Here is a 26,430-nt window from a genome sequence, read left to right on the forward strand (position 1 = left end):
ATTCACCAGGCGGAACGTACGCAATTGAGTAAAAACCTATCGTGCGCTGTGCGTAATGAGAGAAAGGTACGAATGAAACGGTGGAGGAAACGCAAAGGCACGATCGAGTGGAAGATACAGCCCGCGAAGCGCGAAGTGGAAAAAGACCGATGGAAATCGCGGCGCTAAGTGGAAAAAGGACACATGTGGATCGCGCGAGGGAAGCAGCGGCACGCGCTTGACCGCAGAAATCGGCGACACGCGCAGTGGAAAAGAAAGCGCATGGTGTGCGCGGCGGGAAAGGAACGGGCGCGACCGGACGAAGAAACGGCGACGGTGGACTTGCACGTTACGCCAAGAGACCGGAGAACGTGCGAAGGACCGCCGCCACCATCGCCAGTCGCCACCGCAATACCGCATGCGGCTTTTCGCATCAGTCGGCTTTCAAATTGACGCGCGGTCGGTACACGCGGTTCTTCCGCCGGCGCTGATCGCCGCGCATGGACCACGGTAGCGAGGTACGTACTACGAATGTTGGATATTACACCTTCGGTGGTTGATAAAAGCTCGATCAATCCAGAGTCGGCGCCGTTGATCGCGTCGAGAAGTTTATAAACGTGAATCGAAAGTTCCACCGTGACGAAATTCTAAAGGCATGTGCGCGATAACTTCAGTGGGATGCCTGGAAAAATTGCTGCGATCGCATCGGTTGCGCTGAAAAGAGGACTTGGTAATAAATGCTAAAATTTCGCGAACGTTTAGTCGACCGAATATTGAATTATTCCAACGGAATCATTTAGTTCCGTATACTAAATGTAATACAATGTGCGGAACTTAATTATTTGGTTGCATTAATTAAATATTTGGTCAGCAAATATTCACGAAATTTTAATACTTATTATCGAACACTTTCTTCAGTGCATCTTCATCTGTTCTTGAACATTTCTTGTGCCGAGCGAGGATCAACGAGAGGCGAATACAAGAGACACGGAAGGACGCTTTTCCACTCCCTGTGGAAGATAGCAAGACGCGAAGCCGAGTTCCTCGCGAATCCGCTCCTGGCGCGTTCCCCGCCAGAAGCGCGAAATCGTTCGGAAATGAATTCGAGGTGCCAAGCGCGCGATATACGAGCGACACGTGTCTGAGGAAAACAACTTTTTGTCGGCGTCCATCGACGAAGGACTTTCTGCTGTACGACAAAGCGAAGTACGATAACGTGCCTTCACAACGGCGCGTCTTCGTGCGTTGACTGCGACGAACGCGTTGCGCGGGCGAGAAGGCAACCGTTATAAAAACCGAATGAATCGGCACTGGGCTCTGATTGGCTGTCGCCGGCACTTACCCCGAAAACCTGCCCATATTCCAGGAAACCGAAGGGGACCGCGCTCCCGCGCCCACCCGCGACCCTCGGGTTCTCCCCTTTTACTTATGCTGTCGCCGCCATACTTTGTTTACAACGCGCGCCGCTATCGTTCGCTCACTCGCTCGCTCTCGCCCGCCGATTACAACGGCGGTTTACAGCGCTGCCGCCAATCGAGTTGGACGGCAGCAGCGGCGAGGACGAGGACCAGACCCGGGACGAGAGCGAGAAAGGACATCGGGAGCAGGACACGGCCCCGCGACGCACCGCCACGTCTCGATATACTATCGACAGTGTCGTCGTCGTCGTGCAGGTCAGTTTGCGGCTCTTCCGACCGGACGATGTGACGTCCGATGACGTAGGACGCACAAATATCACGTCGCGTCGTCCTCTTCTACTCGGACCTGTGCTCCGAGCACACCCAAACGCACTGCTCTTTCTCCCCACCTCTCCCTGCGTCTCTGTTTACCCCGCTACATGATACATTCCTTTTTTCTCTCTCGAGTATCGGTGAGTACTTGAGGAAATCCCTCAAAGATACTCCCCTGCCCACGGAATTTTCAAAGCGATGCCGCTGCTCGCGTCCCGCGCGACGTTCTCCCAAAGGTTACTCCTCACGGTTCGCCGATGCTCGACCAATACAACCTCGCGCCTTCATTGTATGGTATTTATGGACCACATGTGTATCTCACGAAGTAGTACGAAAACAAGATAACCAGGAATATTTCTACCACCTTTTGCACCGAGCACCTGTATGTCCGCGTTCGGATACTCAGACCGAGGTGTCCGTTACATCGCTGCCTCGGTCGCGTGCGCACCTTCAGCTCTCGCATTCGGCGGACGGGATTCCGAGTTTCTTCCGTTTCTCGGAGCTCGATTTTCCCAGAGCAGAAAGGGATTTTAAAGGGGCATTCGCCGAGGTTTCTCGAGAAAATTTCCGTCCCGTACATCTCCGGTGTCTCGATCGCACGAGCTCGCGAAAGCGATGTAAATTCGCTAACGAATCATCACGTTTCAATTAATTTCGCGTCAATTTCAATGACCGTACTTGCATGAAAATTCTGCCATCGACGAGATGATTGAAATTAATAACAAATTGTAAGATAACAGTTCGATGAGTCGTCCGGTCCGATTGTGCTTCTGTGTAGAATTCAAAATTGCGTCTAAGTGACTCCTCTCTATCCGTATTGTATACGTGATGTTTACATAGACCCCTTTTTTTCACATAGACTGTGAACCGTGCAGAGGCAAACAGTTTCTTGCCCGATATGACGAACAGTTTCGGCGAATTTGCTGCATAAGGAAGAGAATACGAAATTTTATAGGCAAATATAAATTTATAAATAATATAAACAAGCACGCAAACTAAGTTGACTCTTTTTTTTCTTTTTCGGGTCAAGACGGCACTCTCAGAAGGCACGAGGAAATAACGACAACATGTTGAGACATTTGTACATAAATTATGCACGTCGAACAGACGGTTCATGTGGTCAATGTAGACTCGCGATGTGCACGTGTGCGCACATGACGATGACGATGACACTTTTGCGTATCGACACGCGATTGTATCTCATTGCTATTTATCGCGTACGCACATGAGTATATACGAGAATAATACATACGATCACAGATTCAGAGGCAATAATTCCGAGCACGCGCCAGAATATATTAACGTGCAGTTAAACGAACCAGATCGTGCAAAAAAGGCTAGATTCTCTTCTGTCTATTCATCAAAAATTGTATTTCTCGCAATAATATTCAGTGATGTTATTATATATATATATATATGTATATATTTGAAAGTTAATAATTCATAAATATCATAGCAGCTTGATTGCGTGCTCCACGAAGGAGACGTTTTTAAGAATCATATTGATGTAACGAAATTGCTTTCATCGACAAGACGAGCGAAATTAAGACATTTCTCGGACATAACGACATATGTCATTTTTCTAAGCTCTCTAATTCTGTTTCGGGCATTCTCGCCTGTTCGCAGTGTCGCGACGTGGGTGAGGTAGGCGGAGGCGGTGGTGGACGCACTTGTTGCATAAGATGAGACCCGACGAGGTGGTCCAGAGCGAACGGCGGGCGGCGGAGACGATGTCGGAGACATCGGAAGGCACCGCGACCACCAGTGTTTCTGGCAAATCCGGCTTCGAAAGCCGTGAGGAGATGGGTGACCTCGCGGCCTTGCTGGGCATCAATGATCCCGAGGACCTGCATCAAGAGCGATTCCGCGTAGACCGTCGCAAACTGGAGCAAATGCTGCTCGGTGAGTGAGCGAACGAGCGAGCGGTGCTGCGATTCGAAACCGTTTAATTTGCGATTGCGATACCGGTGAACGTGTCAATATTTTATACGGTGGCGCGTGAAAAAGCAATGAAGGCTCGGTTTTATGTAAAATTTTGATCGATCGAACCGCAGACATTTCCCGTATTAATCCAACACGCTCAAATCAACACGTGAAAATATCCGCAGCGAAATTTTCTACCTTCCAACCTTTATAAAACATAAAGTGACTCTGATCGTTTTGGTCTTAGGAAATCAAAATATGCTTTTAACTGGCGATTGTAGATCGGACGCAGATAGAAAGCGAATTAAATTAAATAAATAATCGTAAGGATTACGAGAGACTTAAATGCCAAGCATTCTAAGAATCGATCGTTTATCGTGACGAGGGGATATTTAAGACACTATCGCACTTTCTCTCGACCGCGGATATTAGATTACGATGGAAGCAGGTTATCAGGAAAGCTGAGAAATTAACATTTAATGATTTAATCCAATTGGATCGTGACGGCAAGAGTGACTGACCGTTTAAACGCGGTAATTTAATTTACCGTTGAGGCTTTCAAATGAATGAAATGAATTACGATAAAGGATTACGACCTATCGTGGAGAATTTTAGCGAATCGCGAAAAACGTGAGATATAAAATGTTACTTGTCGAGTGGATTTTAAGTCACTAAATTCGGCGCGAATAATCGTTTCCCACTTTAGCATGAAAAACGACTTCGATTTACAATTACGACTTCGATTTACATTTGTTCTACGCGAAGATTCGCGAAGATGGCTTCCGACGTTGCCCTACTGTATTTAACGTTAAATTACGCGCGCCCGCGAATACGGAGGCCACTGTACAATAACTTCGCCGTTATATACCTCACGCTTAACCTTTCCCCGTTCTCGCAGGCACTCCAGTGTCCTTTATCGCTTTCATTGCTTCTGGAGTGTCCATAACACTCGGCGAAACGAGTCCCCGCGCGCGGTGTCTACTTTCGCTTTCCCGTTCGAATGTAGACTCGATTCCTAAAACGCCACCTTGCACCCGGCGAAAGCTTTCGCGCGAGCCGCGAAAGCTTTCGCGCGAGCCGCGAAAAACCTCCCGATCGGCCGCGGACGTGGAAATTCTCGCAATATCGAAAACCGAAGAGTCGCGGAAAGTTACGGGTCGCGGCCGATTTTTCGACTCTGAGATACCGTCACGCGATGAATTCATTGTAAAACAGAGCACGAGATTTTGGAATCGTCGGGAGAAGTCTGAACAATAAAGCTGTCTCTTGGACATCTTTACGGCGCGTATGAGACATTCGCGCTGTTCGGGAGTCCTTAACTGCAATCGCGATCATCGATAAAAATACGCTCTTCATATTCAATTATGTCGCTATTTTCACGACGAACACTGCCGATTTTTGCTCCGACACCGAGACGTCCGGACAGATTGATCGGGGAAATATTCGAAGACGGTTTCCTCCGATCGTTCGTAATGTTACCATTATTTGCATTCGCGAACGGTATACTTGGAAACGCGATTTAAATAGACAGCTTGTTTGTAAACGGGGGATTATATGGCAGCTGTCAAACCTCGCTATGTTTTCATATCTTATAATCCCGCTCGCGGTCGCGATATAATGGCTCATAAACTTGTTTCTTTTATCGATACGTACATTTATATCGATATTTCCGTAATTTTATATGTACATATATGTACATGCGACGGAAAGGTGCGATTATTTCACTTATTGCTGCGAAACCGAGGGGTTACATCACGGAACATGTACGCAGGGATATAATTAAATTAAGGCAAACAAGACGGTTGAGAGATGAAAATAGATAAACGAAAATGAAAAGTAATTTTATAGTTTAAATGTATGTGTGTGTTCGCTGGTCTATGCTGTGCTTTAATAATATCCTTTTGCGTTCGCAGGTGAAGTCAAACCGGCGGATACGTTCTTCCATAGCGTAAGTTCCCTTTTATTCTTTTTTCGCATTCGCGATTATTTTTATTAATTAAGTTACGATGGCTTCTGAATACGAAAGAAACGGTAAATTAGTGCCCATTTTATTATTTCATGAAAAACCGACTATTTCTCAGATTTCATCTTGCAGAGATCTTTGATTTTTCTCTCTGTAATTTTCACGACATGTCGCTGCTGCTCTGTATAATTAAGAAAAGTGAAAGGATCAAAGAAAATTCATAGCATCCATTGAACGTGTTTATTCCGCATTCGACGATACCATCACGAAATATCAACGATGAATATCGACTTCTCACGATTTTACCTTTGCTCGCGCTCTTTAGGCGCAAAGGCTCGAGCAGCATCGCGCGAAGATTTCGTTCATCGATGATTAGCGCGAACTTTCTATCTGACGATGCTGACAAGCGACACGTAAGATCGTGATAGTGTATGACGCAACTCCTTTCTCTCCCGGCCACAAAAGATCTTTCCTGGTGCCGTGTTGGTAAAAGTTCCTTGTCATCCGCGACGGTTAATCTTTTATCTCGCTAAAGTTTTTTTTTTTTACCGGGGAGACTGTAGAGTAAATTTAATTCTTATACGCGAGTCGTAAAATAAATATAGAATATTTTTCCTAATCAGTTTTTGTGTCGATTCATTTTGTATATTTTATTATTTTCTCCGCAATATATGATTCATGTCACGAATTATCCTCTGCGATGTTCCACGCGGTAATTCTATCCACTCAACTCGCGATGAATTACTGTAATAAGTATGATGAATATCACTTTTAGAAAAAAAAAAAAAAAAAAAAAAAAANTCCATCTTCGTATTCAAATTACACAGCACAAAGAAATTATAAGTAATATATGTAATTTCTGCAGCTTTCACTCGGGAAGGAAGCAAACGTGCAAACAATTATGATAAGTCCACTCTTCATTTAATTGCTATAATAACCGACGTGAAGTTGGATTTAGTACTGCAACTACCGACGACGGAATGGAATTTCTCAGTTTCGCGCTGTACTCGCGTAAGAAGTGAACGTACGATTTTTCCGACGAGAGGGGAGACTTTTAAAACAGAATCGCGTCGTGCAAATTTTCGAATCGACGAAAATTTCGCGAGCGAAACGTTTGTCTTTGCTCCGATCGTGCGCAGAGAATCGCCAAAGAAACTTCTGCGTCAAAGCAACGTCGCATTGACCTTGCGATTACGCGAAAGCAAGAGACTATTTTTATGTGTTTTGCCTCTTCTCTCATTGTAACCGATAAGGTACTACGTCGAGCTACGACGATTCGCTGTTGTACAATTTGTTCGATGATAATGGCGTATTCTCGTCGCGATAAGACGAGCCTTTTCGTTACTTTCGACTTTCGACGATCCTAATAATCATCAGCATTGATCTCGTAACCTCGATGCAATTTCTCTACAAGGTGTCCCGGAACCTCGTAGACTCGGTGGTCGAAGCATAACTTTACGGTGCGCTACACATGATACGATGATATAATGTAGAAAATAGAGACGGTAACGGATCACTGCGAGAATATGTAATACGCTCCTTGGGATTTAGCGAGAGCTGCGCGAGCCACATCACACGCAATCGGAAATTGCTGCTTCATCGATGATTGAGCTTGTTTCTTGAAAGTGGAATCAAATTTCGATTAGATTAAAATCATCGGAGATAAACACTCAGTATCCTGATGGAAACATTCAAACGTCGAAACGGCAACCGAGCATGCGTGGTTTTTGCGGAAGAATCGGTAGGTCGATTTCTCGAGCATGCGACGACGCACGAAAAATCTGGATTATACGCGGAGAAATCCGAGCGAACGGACGAAGGAACGAACGAGCACATGTAAAGAAACTCGTTCTCTCCCTCGTCTTCCTCGCCGTCGTGATAACGTAACTCGAAATTACAATCATAGAGAAATGAGCCCGCAACAGGAAACACGATCGGACGTAACACTATATACTTTCTCCATCTGTCGCCTCGTCTCTCTCGCTCCCGATCGGCTGACGGAGAAAATTGACCGAAGGAGCGGGGAAGGATCGCGGTTCTCACTGAAACGGAAAGGATAATTGAGGAATCGGATAATTGCAATAACGTCGTAAGACCAGAAATGCTCGGGAGCGAGTGTATTTTTCACGTTGAATTTACGAACTAAATTTGGTATGAAGAGAGGGAGAAAAGTGTAGAATCCCTACAATGAGTATTTTAACGAAACTTATCGCGCGGCACAGCAACGTGACGATAGTTGGTTTCGCGCATACACACACCTAGTTTGACAAATATTAATATATATATATTTGCTCAATGAAGAAGAGCTGATCGACGGTTAAAGCGCTCCACGCGCCGTAAGCTCACAGAATCGAGCGACGGATGAATTAAAATTTCGCCACGTGATATCGCGCTGATAAGGCGCGTGCGGACCGTCGCGTGTTCGCGGCGCAACGATAGAGAAAGAGAGCCGTTCACCAGGCAAGATCGAAGGCAATGTTCTCGCTTATCATTAAAGTCATTGCGTAAATGGGGGGACCCTGGAAATACACCGGTCGATTATTTATAGAGCGGCTTAAACGGTGCCGAGTCCGCCCCGTCGTTTCACTCCCCCGCTTTCAAATAATTCCATGCCGCGCACGTGATTATGTGCACACGCCCGATATTATCGCTGACATATAGAAAAATTCTTCCAGGCTCGCCGTTTAGCGTGACACATTTCGAATGCGACGATTACGACGTTTTCGCTCACTCTGTTTCTCCCCGTCGTCTCTGTTTCCCTTTTTTCGCTCTTCCTCCCTCTCCCTCTCTCTTTCCATCTATCCACCTCTCTTTCTCACTCGATACGATGATACCGTTGTTAATAATAGCGCAACAGCATAATCCTTGACCGTTGCTGGCACTTTGATGTCGATAACAACGTGCGAGATATCGCGTTATAGCCGATGTTTTGCCAATTAACGCATTCATCTCCCCCCCCTCTCCAGTGGAATGTAATTGCTTTTGCAACACAGTGCGGATGCCTGAAAGCATCTTTAATTCATCAAGACGAACAGTATAATTGTTAGGAATCCGTTGAGGCATTGATGCAGCATTGTGTCGATCCGATCGACGCCTTATTTCAAGTTCAGGACAATTTAGAAGCGTACTCATGTCTTCTTGTACGATTAAATAGCTGTTCTCCACCGATTCACGACTACAGAATCCCGGATAATGATCGAGAAGTCAAAATGATCGAATGCTTCACGTTGTAATCCGTCGTGATGTTTTTTTCTCTCATCGGCATTGCAAATGCGAGATTTCTTCTCGCGACCGCGATCTCGATTCCGATGAATTACGAAGTGGAATTTCCTTTACACATGAACGTCTTAATTTTTACGACCACGTTTCTTCTTCGCTCGACGCATTCGCTTCTTAATCGCACGGTCGAAGAAGTGCAATATCTCGCGTTACGTAAATATTATTCCACTTCTTACACGAAGACAGCTGTTACGTTCTGGCAATGCTACGTTTTAACTTTTTTCAAGGTACTCGAGTCTGCGCAACTTTCAGCCTGTTTATTCAACTTTGCCCGCTTAAGGATTCCCGCGATACTTTGATGCTATCGAGACAACTTCATCGAGTCGACTATTTGACGACGTATCGATGATTTTTTCCGATACTGAGTATTCTTTTGGATCGATATCAACTAGATATTAATACTTGAAAGCTAGACTCACGCAGTAATCTACACGGTGTCTCGGAGTTGGCGAAGACTTTAAAGTCGATTCTTATTTCTTATCTTGGTCTTAAAGTTGACGTCCCTCGTTTACTATTCTTTTTCTTTTTCGAAATTTTTACAGTCAGTGGTAATTACCAGCGGAAAAATTGGCATCTCCATACTTTGATGTGTCGTGCGCACGTTTGTCCGTCGCGGGAAACAGACGCGATACGTTCGCGAGAATGATATAACTCGCGATTTGTTTGTCAGTCCCGTATAGCTCGTTCTCTTCTCGTTCCAACCAATAATAATCCAAGCATGCGCTTCGCACGCTCTATCTGTGTTTTCGCGAAGTTTAATCTAGCACACGTACAAGGACCCGCTCGATGCGCACGCACCAACACACCCGCGCATCGAGCGCGTTGCATCATTTACACATTCTTCGCTCGAACATTCGGCCGTCGATACACATCCGACACGTTGAATCGCACGATTTGCTGAGGTCGTATTTGCACGTATGCGAATAATCCACCGCGACATACGCCGCTGAAGTACGATTCGAGGCGAAGATAACACGTGTACGTGATAACCGTTGCGGACGACATGTGATCGGAAAACACATCGGGCGTTTTGGGCTGCTTCAGGTTGCATCAGACGTTCTGACTAATTAATTACAGTTAAGGATCGCCCGTCCAAACGTGGTCCCCCCAATTTAACAATTCTAGTCTAATAAATGCTTGTCCTAAATTCGACAGAGTGTAATGGATTTCTAAAAATAATTTAAGTAATCACTTCCTGTTTATTTCCTCCGTTCGAAGATACATTGTTCAAAATAATCACAATATTATCATAATCTGCAACAAGATACTTTATCGCGCGAGAAAATACGAGTATTTGCATATTTTAATCTAATCTGGGATATTTCTCGGAGAGCGGCTGAATAGGTTCGAAAAGTTCGTGAAGTTTGAGCCTGTTACGTATATAAGTTTTTCAACAGCGATACGCGATAAGTCAGCGTTTTGCGCAGTGTGCATACGAGCGTATCGCCGATAAATTAAATTCTTATCAATTAAGTAATATCGGCGCCTTCGCAAATTGTTCATCCTGAATGTGTGATCGAACAGTTCGTCCATAGTCATCGAGCTCGGTCCTTCATCGAGCGAAACGAGGTAGTAACGAAAAAAATGTCGAGGGATCGGTCCGAATATTACAAGAGGATGAGATGCTGCGTTCGAAACTTCGTTCCCCGAAATTTATCAATTAATCGTAATTGGAAATAGCTTTCTCGATTCCATAAAATGTTCATCGAAGAGTTATTAACTTCGAATTAAATAAACGAATGAATCGTTGTTTTGAAAGCGCTCGATGTCTTCTCCATTCATTACGTAATTGATATACACGGTGCGATTAGAAAGTGTTTTCACGCTGAATCGCCTCTCTCACATGTATCTGGTTCCTTTAATCAATACCACGTGCCAAGTTCAAGATAAAATCCCGAATGTCTCTGCGATAAGTCAGTTTATTTCTCGCTGCACGCTCTCTGTCTTCGGTAATTTTATTGCGAACAACACGCGCACAAGCACACATGTACGTAACGTTTATTCTTCGTTATTTTATTTCGATAATAAAACGCTCGTCTCATAACCAGCCTCGAATTATCACCTGCCAAGAATGCAGATAACATCAAGGATGTATACATGTGTAGATGTGTCACGATGTTTGCGTACTGCTGACAAATTTATTTCATTAGTAACAATTTGTTCCGTCATTTGGAAGATGGTATTCCACGAATGGTATCCTCAGGTACATAAATCAAATCACGGGGCGGATGGGACCTCGGAATTTCATTATTATTTTAATGGATTTTAGCGCTCGCACGACTAGTTTTCCACGATGGCGAGCGATTCGCACAAAGAGTCGCGCGAGTGATTTCGGCCGCTCTCTCGGCGGTTTCGACCGATTGGGTCGATCCGCCGTCTAAATTGGTCAGAGCCAGTGGGTGGAAGTACGCGATGTGTGCTATTACACCATGCGTATCGATCGCGTCTCCGGTTCAATCCTCTTATGCGTCTTCCGTCACCGAATTGCCACGCCGCCTAAAAATACCGCGCGGAGTCGCGAGGCGCGGAGGGAAGCCAGTCGCTTACATCTGACATAATTTTAGCACCAGCGGACGTTTATTCCGCCGTTGTTGTTGCCGCGAATTTTATAACACCGCCACCGCCGCTTGATAACAGACAGAAAGTCTGCTTTTTCATTCGGTCGGACAGGTTTACGGCTTCCTCAGCAGGTGGAAGAGGAGCCTCTAGGTGCCCTTCTTTACATAGAGAGGAAAAAGAAGTCCGTTATCGTGGAACGGTGCACAGTGCGTGAAAAACAAGCCATGGCTGGAAACAGCCGTGTGCAGTCCCGCTTCCTCCATGGTGCAGGGCGTAACGTTGCGCTCGGAATACCAAGTGAGCGTGATCCAAGGTCGGTCGTCGGATAAGTTCTGGTTCTTCACAGCAGCCCGCGATCGCCTACACCGTGGCTCATTTCGTCTGATCTAATCGCGAGAGAGCCCCCACTTTGTGGGACTGAAAGATCACGCGTGTGAGGGAAGAAAATTCGCACGCTGTGAAGCTAAGTAAGGAAACGGAGAACGCGGTATCAATCTACCGGTCTGTATTCTCCTCATGACGAAGTCTAAAGGCTATCGGACATAAATCGACTCGAGCGTATGCGCGAACGCACGAGCCTCCTCGCCAATGAGGCGATCGCTGATGAGTCACCCGTATTGTTCCGCGGAATTGTACCAGCAATTACTGAATATATGTACATATATATATATATATATATTCGTATCCTACGTAGCACGCTTACGCGGATTCGTGCTCGGAATAGCAAAGACCTTTCACGATCGGTCAACGAAACAATTGAAAGGCTCGTTGAATCGTACGAAGGCGAAAAGGGCGAATCGGAGGGGGTTTATTACGCCGTGAAGAATTAGAGGCGCATCAGTGGAGAAGCGTATGTTGAATCAACGTCGGGACGCCACGTTTAGCGCAACGTGGACGCGGAACTGCACGTTCCTCAGGTTCGTCAACCGGCGTTCTCCCGTGGCCAACGTCGGAGGCCTCCGACTCGCCTTCGCGAGAAGTGCGCGGGGGTCGCAGGTGGAGGAACCGAAGGTGAAGAGGAGGGGCTCGCGGGTGGAGGGCAGGGTCGCGATGACGGGCGACGTGGAGTGCGGAGCGAAGCGGAGCGGCGTGACGCGGCAGCGCGGCGAGTGGGAGGTGGTGGTTCGCCCAACCGACCCGTTATATTATCTCGCGTTAGTCAGTCAGTCGTGCCAGCGATCCCGTGGCGGTTGAAACGGAGTCGTTGTTATCGTGGGCTGCGTGCACAGCGCGTGTTCGAAACGATCGACTGATCGACCGGTCGAATCGCGCGACACGTTTCGAGTGAGGTCAAAGTGTCGGCCGGAGACGCGCCCGCACATCCGCACTGTGGAGTAGAGTGATATCAAGGGATTATCCGTAATCAGCGCTAATTGATCCGCGATTGATCGATCGTCGCAGTGGTCTTTGATAGATAGTGCAGTTGGGGATACGTGTCCCACGGAGAAACTCGTGTATTCCGTCTCGCGGGGTCGAGAAACTCGTCGCGTAGACGATTATCTTCTTCCACCGCTTGCGACAGAGGTGGAACCTCGTCGGTTAATTAGCGACCGCGACGGTCTTCCGGGATACTTCGTCGTGATTGACGGTGTGTGCGGGGCTGCTAGTGAAAGTAAACCCGGTGTCTCTCGATACACCCGCACCGACCGCCGCGCGATTGCCGCTGACTAGCTGGCGAGCGCAGTGCCGAGTGACCTGTTATCGTTATCGTGAAAGTTGCACCGAGGTCGCCATGTCGTTGTCCCCTCCTTAAGTCTTCGGCTTTTTAACAGTGACTCGTGGCCAACGTGGCGTGTGCTTTTCCTTCTCTCCCGGACCTGTTTCTTTCGTTCTCTCTCTCTCTCTCTCGTTCCCTGCCTTTGCTCTCTTCGCTTCCGCCGCGACGAATCGAGACCGCACGTGGACGACGGTGGGACATCGGATTTACATCCAACGACAATGACTGTGGTAATGACGATGATCGTTTGTCCGATGATGCAGTCGAGGTGCATTCGATTCGACGGCTGACATTCATATATTGCACGCGTCGTGTTTAGCGCCGAATGTGCCGTATAAAGTATGAGTGGGAACGTAGTCACGGCGATTGTGCATTCAACACTGTCGTATAAAGTCGGAGATCAGAGATGCGAAGGGTTAATATAGTCGTAGATCGTATCATTTCACCCGAAGTCAGAAGCCACGGATGCAAATAGCGTGCAATTTTAAATTCCGCGCTTTCATCTAGAGATTCGTAGCCCGAGACAGTTGAGTACGTTACTAAGCTAGAAGCTGCGCGTGCAAGTTTGCGAGTAAAAATAGCCGACTTTGTCTAAAGTTAGAAATTATACGCGGAGAGTTAATAAGTTAAAAGAGCGTCTAAAGATAGAGACTACCCTGCGTAAGCTGTCGAATGGTATTCATGGTCGCTTGTTAATTAAAAACAGAGAGCTTGCGTTCGTAAAATAATAAGTAGACGTCTGTCCGAAACCATAAGCTTCGCGCGCAGGAAATTAAATACTCGACGATATTATATGAAAGGCATAGTGTGTTAAAAAATTCGATGGAAAGCTCGATACGATAAGGACGATCGTTCGTAAGTAAATAGCAATCAACGTGTCACTTTGATAAGCTACGTGTCTGAGAGATTAAATTGCCAAAGTTACGCGAAAAAGCCGATAATCCGATAGACCGATAAGAATCTTCACAAAAAATCAATCGCAATTGATATTTCTTCATCGACACGGATAAATATCGATTATGCAAAAAGGATGGTTACAAAACGTGGGTATAATAAGTGTTATTTTATAAACTGAAAGTAATTCAAGGATTCGTATCCTAGAAAAGAAAGAAAAAAAAAATAATGACGGGAGGTGAAAAATAACGCAAGAAGGTGACCAAAGTCTTTTAACGATACGCGCATATATGTGCCGCGCATACTGCTTAGCATCACAATTACCACATTAAACGAAATCGTTCAGCGACACGTGGCATTAATGTCGATTCCGTATTGTTACAGGTTATGGAGGAAACGAATACCTTCGTTACGTGGCCGTCGCGACTGAAGATCGGGGCGAAGTCGAAGAAAGGTATAAGCCACCAATCATCTTTGATGTAATCAGCGAACCGATTCGATATCGCGTGTTTATAAAAGGGCTATCCCAAGATAAAGAAAAAAAAAGTATCGGAGCTAATTGGCCGAAATATTTTTGACGATGAAAATTATAAGGTCGCAGCGCACGATAATCATCGCATTTTTTCGGGGAAAGGAGCGATTTCTTGCGAAATAACATTGCAAGACGTCGTGCATATCGAGATCCGGTCAAAAGTATATTACACGAATTCGAGGATAACTGCATTCGACATTCTCCTTATGGTAATTTTAAGACGGTGATAAACGGCGTGCAAGCGGAAGTATCGCGAGAGTCTCGAGGGCGACGTTGAATTAATATTCGACGAGACGCGTGTCCTTGAAAGCGCACTCGTGGGAGACGTGAAAATCACCTTTCACGATCCTTCGCAAATTCGCCAGTGTTCGGACGTGCGTAGTTGTGCGTCCGCAGATTACGTCAATCGCCGTGGGTCGTGTCTCTTCGTCAGCTGACGCCTCGCACACGTTGCTTTGCGATCTCTATTTAAAGTCTCGTCGCTGGCGCTGTATAAACGTATACAAAATTTGACCGAGGTCGAAAGTTGGGTAAAAATTTTTACGTCGGGAATTTCACACTTATTTCCTCAAAAGGAGAAAAAAGAAATTTCTTTTTCGTGTCAATTTCAGTATCAACGGTCTTTTTGGAATTTTTATCGATCGACAGGACGGAGGAGTGTAGTTTTGGCCAAAAAGCAGCGTTCTATATTTCGCATTACATCGGTGTGAAAATATCGTTTCGGTTGGGAAAAATTGTCGCTCGGCGAAATGCACGACGTTTCGAACGACGCATTAAAAATCACCGATCGGAATTATCGGAGCGAAAACTTCCAGATAAATACGAAGGTTTCCGTATTTAATATCGAGACCGAAAGGACGCGATGACCGTGCGCGACCTCGTGCTGCGAATTGATTAGTCGCCCATCCCGAGTGTTCTTCACGTCAATTGTGAGATTATTATTTCGTCACTTATCTCTTGACAAATAAATTACGCGAGAATCGATCCGTTCGCTCAAATCGTCGGCCGTCCGGTTGTTAGTCGCCATGGAAATTTTTCGGTGATTCATCCCTTCCTCGTGACTAAACAGCTGTTGCATCTTTCTTCTCTATCTCTTTTTGTCTCACTCCCTCACTGTCTATTTCTCTCCCTTCCTCCTGCTCCCTCTCTCTCTCTCTCTCTCTCTCTCTTCCTATCTCGCGTTCTCTTTCTTTTTTCACGAGTGCGTGGCAGCCTATGTAATCTGGTATAAATAAGTCTGTCGAATATCTTTTCGGTGCTCGCCATGACTTTATCGCCAGAATGCATGATTTATTCACACATATACGTGCACGCGCGCGTAGCGATAGGGATTATTGCAATTCATTCACAAGCTTTATTACTATCGTTCTAATAATTCTCTAGATATAATTGCGGAAACGTCGATGACCGGCGGGAATCTGTCGTTAATCTCCGCGACGAGAATTTGCCCGTGGTATATAATGCTCTGATCGATTCAGCACACCTTGTGCAATCCTATGATTGCGGTAAAAACGTCTCGTACAAATGCGCGACGCCGTGCGATTTTGTTCACGTTAACGTGTTGACACGTAACATCTTCAAACAACTTGGAACCGATTTCTTCTCGACGAAGCATTCTCATTACTATCGCACATGAATCGATTCAGTCGATTAAATAATCGTTTCAAATATATTTCATTATTTAATCTCAATAACATTTCAATAATTTATTTTGAATTTTGGCATTACACACACACACATATATAACGACTTATATAGAACTCATTAATGCTTATTACTGAAACTAACGAAGCTCTGAGAGAAAAAATGCGACGTCCCCGAATCGTTATTAAAATTCAATTCCACACACATGATTAGCCACAAAATAGCAGATGGAAACATCGGCGATTCCGCAATGTAAAAAACTCAATGTGCGATCCCGCGTTTATATCGTGATATGTTTCATCGCGAATGGCGATACACACGGATGCAGTACTCGAAATAGTATTTACGTTTGAGGCAGCATCTCGGGTCAAATTGACTCACGCATCATGCGCTTCAGAGTTAATAGATATTATCGAGTTATCTCTTTCGTGTCGCGATAGAATATCTCTCCTCGCGATTTGACCCGCTCTGAAAAACGCCGTCGCGAATTTTGCGCAGCGAATTAGCCAGTTTCGTCCGATCGAAACGATCGGCTAATTGTCCGCGAGTGAATTAAGTGTCAATCGGTAAGCGCAGCCGCCACTCTAATTCCGCGCGGAGACGCGTTCGTCGATGTGTTCGGAGTCACGTAAGCCGAACGCTGTTATTCGACTCGTATAACTCGTAGCTGTTTTTTATGTATCTCCCGATGCGTAACGGCTGTGATGTATATTGCAATACGCGAAACGAAGACGAGTGGAAGGTCGCGCGGAAAGTAACGTCGAAAAAAAAAGGATCGAAACGTGAAAATTGCGAATCACGAGAGGATCAATCAGACAGGGATCTGCGTCTGATGCTGGTATCTCAATTTCGAAACGCATTCGTTCATTTCGAAATTGGAATTATAAAGCGTCCTACGCGATAAACGGTCAGTTGACCTTTGCCTATCTTTACATCACATCGTAGTTGTACTCTAGCGGGTGGATATTGATTGGTGCTTGTTTGCTGAGTAAACAAGAAAACTCGAAAACCAGATATCGCGTGACTCGTAATATTGCTGTTTCACCAAATTATCCGCCTGGTTTGTACATTTGACCGAGACCGAGTTAATACATGGGATTATACCCCCGTGAGAGGTCGTATCGGCAAAGTACTCTGTGTTCTCGCTTAATTAAATTCGCCTTTAAGCGAATTAACTTACGGACCGTGTTTTTTCTGGATGCACGATGTACAAGATAACCGAAGAAATGTCCAAATAGATGACGAGGCTTTTGACGGAGCATGAAATGCGGAAATTTTCTTCAATAAGAGAATGTGCGAGAACTTTGCCGTTTTTGTCGGAAATTATTGACTGATTAATTACTGATTAATCAGCGATCGAATCCTATTTACAAGGCATTACATGCCTCACATCTGTTAACATCGAATTATCTCCAATTTTACCTCGTATGCTTCGTTCTCATTGTAGTTTTCCCCATAACATATCGCGTTATCGCTCGTTTTTCCTCGAACGTGTTTTCCCGAGTCGTGAAAATTATCACTGAGCACGACAATATGTCTCGCGTACGCGCGCGCTCTATTACAGAACATCCCGGTATCACTCGGATTATCAGGCGAGCCTCCGACACCTGCCCTGCTCTTGTTACTGCAACGACGCCTCTTATCGCCTCGTCTGCGCAAACAGGACTCCCGTCTCTACTTTCTATGCTCGGCGTGACTAAAGAGGTCAGGTCATCGCGGGTCTTAAAGTCTTGCACCGACGCACGAGGAATCCGCTATACACCGCTGTGTCGAGAGTGGACGTCGCTTCTAAAAATAACCCAACTCGCCGCCGTGAGAGGTGATAGGTGTTTGTGCTAACGGCTAACAGCCACGGCGAGATCGCGACCGAGAACATTTGCGATCGAAGGGGATAACGGACGCGATTAGGTCGCAGCTTCTGAACGACGCTGAGAATCGTTGTTTTTACGAGAGCCTTTACGCAATGCTTCATTTTTCCCAGCGAGATAAAAACATATTTTACGACATACTAACGATACTAATGAAACTGATATGGTATCATGTGTTGATTGCCAGCGAGACCCGTCCTTTCCTTTCCACTCTCGAATCGTACTTTTTTCTTTTTTACACGGGAGACTCCTCGCGCTACCGGGCTCAGAAAGTGGAATGCGAAAGCTATTAATTAATATGTTTTATTGATTCGTGTTTTTGATGTATGACCTCGAATGCGACGTGTATTTTCGAAACACGAGAGACGCACGATCGTTATATTCCGCCAATGAGCGCGTAGCCGCGCTCGACTTTGGAACACATTATACAGTCGAAGGCCTCGCGTTCAGGAAGAAGCGTGCGTACGTGCGCTTGCTTCGCGAATACTAAGAGTAACTTCTAAATGGCTATCGATTGACATCGGTTCTGCGGTCAGTAGTAGTTCTCGCCAACATTGTGTTCCGTAACTTCGAGGCTCCGCGCGTCGTTCTGACTAGCCGAATTATTTCAAGCTGTTATATTAACTGATGCAAATGCATACAAATATATCTCGTTGCGCTCCTCGAGTAGAATCCCTCTAGTTCTCTAGCCCTCTAGCCCTCTAATTCGATTTTCCGTATCTCTTTTTGCAGATCCGCACATAAAGGTCGCAGGACGACTAGATGACGTACGATCGGCGAAAGAGAAGATAATGGAAATTTTAGACACACGGGTAAGTTGCAATCCTAGAAAATCGCAGGTTTTTGAAGGGCAGAAATTCCGCGTCTGTTTGATATGCGATACGATAACGAGCGAAAAGGATCGGGTGGCGAAATTAAAGATACGCCGAATTAATTCATTCGATCTCATTTGGATTCCGAACAAAAATTTGAAAAGGTCACACGACCGAATGGTAACCTCGAGAAAATATGTCGAACTGTAAACGGGAGTCTCGCGAATATTGTAATACTGACGGTTGCGGAGACGTAAGATGATGATTCCTTTCTTCATCGCGGTGCAACGTTACCTTAGCCCGGCAACAATTCCCAGGCTTCCGCGCGATACAGGAAACGAGCGGCGTTGCACGCGAAACTCGCGAGATCGAGTGCAAGGACGTGCCTGTTAGTACCATTATCAGTGACCAAAGAGTGCACGGCAGATGGGCGATTACCGAATTCAATTGCGTGACATTCGAGAACGGCCATCTGTTCCTCTTTGCACAGCCGTTACGTCATCATACCTGCGTGCGCGCGCGGCAACAGAAATCGTGAAAACCGTCGACGATGCCTCGCGATTATCTTTACGGTGCAATTTCGAGAAAGTTCAGCACGGCTTTGATACGCGAGGATACATAATAACTGCTGAAAAGTAAAAAGCCAAGACAACATGAACGTGTGTTTTATAGCCGATCTGCCCAGGTGTAGCGTGAATATAATAATAATAATCATTAACAAGTCTGCACCTATATTTATCCATCTCGTTTCGAGTGAAATCAACGATATCTCCGTCCTCAGGTCGTCAGACTTCTGCATCGATTCCTCCGGCTTTACCGTTTCTTTTTGATTTCTTTCGCTGTACCTGCTTAATTACGTCGTGCAAAAGTAAGGAAGGTCGAGGGAGAGAGACGCGACGAGCCGAAAGAGGAGAGCGACTCGCGTGAGAGATCACGCAGGAAGAACACGCATTCTATTTATACGTCACCCGCGGTCGCGAATTCTCAGGCGAGAAAGCGAATCGTCACGTTTAGACGAGCAGTCGAATCGTCGAATTGCGTTGTACACACACATACGTGCACGCACATATACTGCGACAGAGAGAGAGAGAGAGAGAGAAGTTAAAGGCCAACGCACGCTAAACGACATAGCATAAGAACATAAACATCTTCATCAATCGAGCGCTCTCAGCACGTCCAAGGAGAACCGGAGAAAACTAATCTTCAAGTTATACACGCGGTGGTTACGTATAATAAATTAATTTCTTCTTCGCCGGGCGTGCGCGCGCGCGCAGACCGGCAAAATCAAATGAAACTTAAACCCGATGAGATTCCGAACTGAACTTTTCCCCGGGTGAATTTTTCCGCGTTTTCCATAACCGGCGATTTCAGGGACGACCCTTCTCGCTCACACTACGGTACTTCCCTCGCGGATACTCCCGGTTACAGAAGAAGCCACGACGGTGCGACGAGACGACGTGGTCGGGGCCGCCGGTCCCGTTACCGTTAAATCGCACGGAGGTACGCGGACTTGTCGCTTTTTGCCGGCCATACCGGGCGTACCGATCGATTCCTGTTACTTTGTCGAACGCATTCCGCGGTGCGTGCCAGAGGCACGCAGACGGGCGCGGAAGAGCGCGGGGCGTGGAAGGACGCGTGTACCCTTGCCGAGAAAGGAGGATAATCTCGTGCGCTCGGTTTTCGGGAAGGAGAATCGCGAAGTTTCCACCTGCCCCTCCCCGCCCGTCCTGTCTTTGTGCTCGTCGCGATCCGCCACGCTTTAAAATAGACACGCCAAGCTCCTCTGCGTGAAAAGCGCGCACCAGGGTGGGACAGCGATACTGTATAGCGCTAATTAAGGGACGCGAATGGCGCGTAAATAGCGCGACGGTATTAATAGAGACAGAGAGGGGAAGACGTGCGCGGGATATTCAATATCTCGGCGAGGTGTCGATGCAGCCAGGATGTCCTGAATTTCACGTAGTCGCGCGAGTCTTTCTAGAGCGATACCGACGGCTGGTTCTCCGGAAGGGCTTTCTGAAATCGCACGACCGGATCGCCTCGCCGACTCGCGACGCTATCGCGTGACTTTATGTAACGCTCGGCCACGCGATATTTAAAATCGCGCACGTCGAGCGCGACTCGTTTCGCGATATGCTCTGAGAAGCGCGGCTCACGCCACCGCGGAGTCGACGAACGCTCGCGGCGGAAATACGCGAGAAGAAGATACCACCACACGCTCGTGCGAAACGTAACGCGAATGTATAATCAATGCTCGGATAGATAAAGACGTAGGAGAGATGTTATCGGAAGACGAGAGCGCACTTTCTCTCCGTGGCCGTCGCCGAGTTGTAATATCTTTCCCACGAGGATCTCGCAAAGAAGACGGAAACTTCTCCGTTCGTCGTCAAATTAATCGGTAATATCGCGATAATCTGGCGATTTGTATTTCCGACTCGGTCGTTCGGACTCGTCGCGGTAAAAATGTTCACGGCGGGTTGAAACTTTCGACTTGAATGTCGCTCATTAAATCTCTTCCGGCGCCGAGCCCACTTCGATCGTTGCAGCGAATCGGCTGCGCTCGATATATAGTGTTTCGTTATTTTCTCAAATTGTACCGCTATTTTATCATTCAAGCTCTCTTTCGCCGGTGCGTAACGATGTGACAAATACTTGGCTTGCAGCAAAGTAACAGGGTGACCATGAAGCTGGACGTCAGTTACACCGACCATTCGCACATCATCGGTAAGGGCGGTCTGACGATCAAGCGGGTGATGGAGGAAACCGGCTGCCACATCCACTTCCCTGACAGTAACCGCAGCAATCATCAGGACAAGAGCAATCAGGTTTCCATCGCTGGCGAGATGGAGGGCGTCGAACGCGCCCGCGCTCGTGTCAGGGTGAGGGGCTCCTTCCGCGTGCGAAATCGGTTCTCGCCCCGAATAGAGTAGCTCATGTGTCCGGTCTTCGCCTTTCAGAACCTGACGCCTCTGATCTTCTCGTTCGAGCTGCCCATTATGGGCGCGTCGCAGAGCACTCCGGATTGCACCTCGCCGTACGTGGTGAAGATACAGGAAAAGTACAACGTGCAAGTAATGTTTCGCACGAGACCGAAGCTGCACGCCACTCTGGTAGTCGTCAAAGGCTGCGAATGGGAGGTTTCCCAGGTCAAGGAGGCGACGGTTCTGCTGATTCGTTACATGTGCAAAAACTTAGCTGTGAGTGTGCGACGGCCGTAATCGGAGTTCGATCGGCCGTTCAGCCGTCTGTCGCGCCTAATACACTGATCGTAAACGTTTCTTTCCCTTTCTCTACTATCGTCTAGAGTCAAATTCAAGTACAAATGTCGATGGAGATCTCACCCCAACATCACAGCATCGTATTAGGGAAGCAGAGCAGCAACCTAAAGATGATCATGCAGCGTACCGCCACGCAGATCATGTTTCCGGATGCCGGCGATCCGAATATACCCAGCCTCAAAAAGAGCAACGTCACCATCACTGGCGCCATACACAATGTTTACTTGGCTCGACAACAGTTAGTGGTAAGATGGCTCGTTTTTGCGTCTTATACATCTTTATTAATTAATACTCGGTTGAAATTCTCTTCGATGAATATTAAGCTTGGAAAATTTCTCGTCGAATGTTAATAGTCTATACATATTACGGCGATTATTATTCCTTCACAGGGTTCATTACCGTTGGTACTGATGTTCGATCTTCCGGAGGACTCTGTATCCGCCTCCGTCGACACCGAAAAGATCTCCCAACTCATGCAGTCCCTGGACGTGTTCATCAACATCCGTCACAAGCCGAAGCAGAGTACACTCTCGGTGATCATTAAGGGTATCGAGAGAAATGCCGGCAACATTTACGAGGCGCGGAAGCAGCTGCTCGGGCTGGACGAGCCCAGGGTCCACGCCGAGATACCGGCCACTTACCACATTCCAAACGCCGGCAGTATCTTCCAAGGCAATTCCAACAACGACATCAGTAAGTGTCGAAATAGAGAGACCCGACGTCGTCGATCCGCCCAACCGAGGGGGAGATTATTTCGCGCGTCACGTATTATTTCTCATATCTTGAATCGAATTTACGGGGAATCCAAGCGGAAATCACATTCGTCCCGTTCGTTTAGGCTCCGGTAATCTGATGAGCGGCGGAGTGCCGGATAACTTCTCGAGCATGTTGACCATAAACACGCAGAATTCGCAGTACTGCGTGTCGCCCATTCCTCATTCGCCGAATCCTATGGGGCTCTCGCCGCATTGGGGTCTCCCTCATCTTCCGTCCGTGTTCTCGCCGCTGGGAACACACCACCCGTACCCGTACACTCACTTGAACCATCTATTGACGACACAACATATGCTGCACAACAATATGATGCCTCATCCTCACGGTATGTCGAATCACGTGATGCCCGGCCTCGGGCCGTTTCACCACAACGCGTCGACCAACTTCCCTGGTATCCACGGTCTGAATACTAATTCGCTAACGGACAGCAAAGAGGGTAGCAGTGGTGAGATACTCTTCCTCTTCTATTTTGGCGGATCTCTTTTTCTATCCGATTCTTCACATTCTAAAGTTATTTACGAATTTATTTGCAGCTTACTCGTCACTAAGTAGCGTTTCTAGCTCTCTATCTAGTCCCGCTATCAGTCCTCGCAATATTTCGCCAGTTAATCCTACAGATGCTAGTCCTAACTTAGGTGAGTGAAACGTTTTAGAATCCATAGTTTTTCGTAGCTTTTTGACGGGAATCGCGATTTTGATAGAAACGGTCGTCCTTCCTTTCAGCGGATTTATCCAGCATGCTGTCCGATTTATCGGTCACCGACCGACGCGCACCAGGTTGCGAAAAGAAGACTTTGGAGATGGCCGCGCAGCAGAATCTCACGCCCTTCGACTACGAGCAAAAGAAGCTGCTGGCTGCGAAGGCGATGCAGAACAAGCCGAGCAGCAGCGATTACCGCGTGCCGACTTCCGCCTGGTCCGGTTACGGCCTCAGCCAAAGTATTCCGCCTATAACTACGAGTGATTTGAGCAAGGTAATTTACCGGGCTCCCACGATTCGTCTGAAATAATTAGGTCGCGAAGTAGCGGCCCAGCGGGCCGAAGGTAGCTAATAAAGACCGTTGATGCAATTTCTTGGCCCGACGAATTGGCGCCTGAAATATTTATTGGTAAGGCGCGAGTCGAGGCCGAGGGAAGCATCGCCGCCAACTGATCGCTATTTATTTGAATCCAGGAGCTGACGTCACATCCTTCGGACTTGTGGAAAGAGCCGACCACGCCGGTGTTCAGTACCGAGATGGATTTCGGTATTATCTCGAGCAAGGACCGCGTTGGACAGATCGGCATGGCCTCCAACTACATGGACCACACGCCGACCTCCCACTTGAACAAGATCACGTCCCATCGCTACAACGATCTAGCCAGCATGTTGACCAGCATCGGCTTGGAGAAATATATCCGTAAGTATACGAGTTGCTTGATGCGATCGCACGTCGACGCTTCCTTTCTGCTTTCTTGCTCGCTCGCTTCTTCGCATGAGCTGATCGAAATAGCTTTTGTTCTTTTTTCTTTTGTTCACCAGGCCTGTTCACGTCTCACGAAGTGGACATGGCTACGTTCCCTTCTCTCACGGAGAAGGACCTTTGCGAAATCGGAATTACCGCTTGGGGCGCGAGGCGCAAGATAATGCTCTTGATATCCGGTACGTAGGCTTTAAGCGTGCATGAATGGGTGAGTGAGTGTGTGTGTCGCTTTGCGTGCCTCGCAGTTTTCGGGATAACTTATCGATTGATCATCATTTCACTTCGCCCGTCTCTTTCAGAGATGAACAAGCGTACCGTCAGTCCGTTCTCCGGGAGCGCTGCGCCCGGCGCCGAACGGAAGGCGTCCACGTCGTCGGTGTCGACATCGTCGATCGGCAAATGTAATCTGGATACGAAATGGTAGGAGAGCGAGAGAGAGAAAGAGAGAGAGTCGAAAAGAGAGAGGATCGCGCAGCACACTCGTTCGGCGCATCGCTCTGAACGCGATGGTATATCTCGGCGCTCTCGCGGACGGTCGGAGGATGATGTCGCGCGATAACGACAAGCTCGATCAAAATGATCAATTAAGTATGTACTTAATAGAATCGCCGATCGCGCCGAATCAACGGGACGATGCACGGAGCGAAGGAGAGAAGCGTCAGGGTAGAGCGTCATGCGCTAACCTGACCGATCGGATGATTAGCGGATAGATTTGCATGTTGATTTGAAGTTTCTTAGGTAACGGGAGAAGATAGCCGGATTTCGTTTTTGTGGCCGGGAACTGGTTGTATCCTTTTTTTTTTCTCAATTTTTTTTCTCGCTGTTCTCGGCACGTGCCCGGAAGGTGCCTTAGATTTAGGATAGATAAGTGGTTACTACTTTCGTTACTTATACGCTATTTCTGTTTGCTGGTGATCCTTGTCCAGCCGATGAACACGTGGTATGCGCGACGCGTGTTTCGTCACGATAATCGCTTGTCGTTGATAAAATTCCTATTGATCCACCTCGGGCCCGGCGATTATCATGCTTGCGAAACGCCGGCGCGTATGTCTGTATGTCTATCGCGTTCGTTGTATCGTGTCTACGTGTGTATGCGTGTGTGTGTATGTGGTTTGCTCGATGACCGATTGATTTATATGTGTGTGATCAAGTGTGTGCACGTGGGTGCGTGTATGAAAGAATAGTCGGGCAAGAGTGTTTTTGAGTGAATTAGTATCAGCGCGCGATGGCGAAATTTAATGAAATGCGATGGGCGAGGGATGTCCCGTGTGTTCAGCGGCCTTTCGTCCTAGCAAAATTCACATATTTAATTCAGACTAAGCTCGAAAGCAACCGACCAAGCGGCCGCATATCGATTTAGCCGCACACGACGAATTCGTATCGTTGATTAAAAACGCCGAAAGCGAGCAAATGGACATGAATATCTCGGGATATTCTGCCCGGTAAATTTAGCACTGGCGCCGCGTGCACGAAGGCACCCTCGATAAATTACTACTCGCCGAAAGTCAAATTGATACGATAAATTTTGAAAATGCTTTGTAACAATAATGAATCAACGATTCGATTTCATCGCGCATCGTCAACGCGCTGTTACGGCTCGAACGAATACACGAGCCTCTGCACGGCTGCGATTTCGAGTTTTACAAAGTAACAAAGTATTTATTAATTATTCGCGCGAAAGACGCTGGACGCACGTTAAACAATAGACCGCAAGAACTTTTCGTGTAAAGCATGTGTGAAGACAGAACAGTGTAAAACGAATTCTAACGCAATATTTGTGAGTCACACTTCGCGTACTACAAGCGATATTTCGAAGGTTCGATTGGAGCATCGATAACCGGTTAAGTGTAATTCGTGACGATAATCGTCGCTCCGATTAGGAGGCGCGTCAATGTTTCTCTTTCATTGTCCGATCGAAAGAAAGATAATTGAAATGCACTTTGAACGATTTACGACTCGCAGTCGAATTCGAGAGACGGAGTTATATATTTGTGAGAGAACATTTGACGAGTCAG

General features: G+C 46.9%; 1 protein-coding gene across 4 annotated transcripts; it reads left to right on the forward strand.

Moving 5' to 3' along the window:
* Nucleotides 1-458: 458 nt before the first annotated feature.
* On the forward strand, nt 459-26,058 carry LOC106748648 (protein bicaudal C homolog 1-B). 4 transcript variants are annotated; one of them, XM_014627370.1, is made up of 16 exons: nt 459-709; nt 898-1,652; nt 3,336-3,611; nt 5,546-5,580; nt 14,429-14,498; nt 18,821-18,900; nt 21,564-21,779; nt 21,858-22,097; nt 22,205-22,423; nt 22,568-22,871; nt 23,017-23,397; nt 23,486-23,587; nt 23,676-23,926; nt 24,127-24,352; nt 24,475-24,594; nt 24,715-26,058. In XM_014627370.1, exons 3-16 carry the CDS (start codon nt 3,392-3,394, stop codon nt 24,837-24,839), a joined length of 2,589 nt encoding a protein of 862 aa, XP_014482856.1. In that variant the 5' UTR covers nt 459-709; nt 898-1,652; nt 3,336-3,391; the 3' UTR covers nt 24,840-26,058. The 4 variants fall into 4 exon arrangements, with proteins under 4 accessions (XP_014482856.1, XP_014482865.1, XP_014482874.1 ...); XM_014627379.1 differs by lacking the exon at nt 24,475-24,594 and having other exon boundaries at nt 462-709; XM_014627388.1 differs by lacking the exons at nt 459-709; nt 898-1,652; nt 3,336-3,611; nt 5,546-5,580 and adding an exon at nt 12,359-13,380.
* The last annotated feature ends 372 nt before the right edge of the window (nt 26,059-26,430 follow it).

The sequence above is a fragment of the Dinoponera quadriceps genome, unplaced genomic scaffold, assembly GCF_001313825.1.
Source record: "Dinoponera quadriceps isolate SergipeBrazil2010 unplaced genomic scaffold, ASM131382v1 scaffold343, whole genome shotgun sequence".
Lineage (NCBI taxonomy): Eukaryota > Metazoa > Arthropoda > Insecta > Hymenoptera > Formicidae > Dinoponera > Dinoponera quadriceps.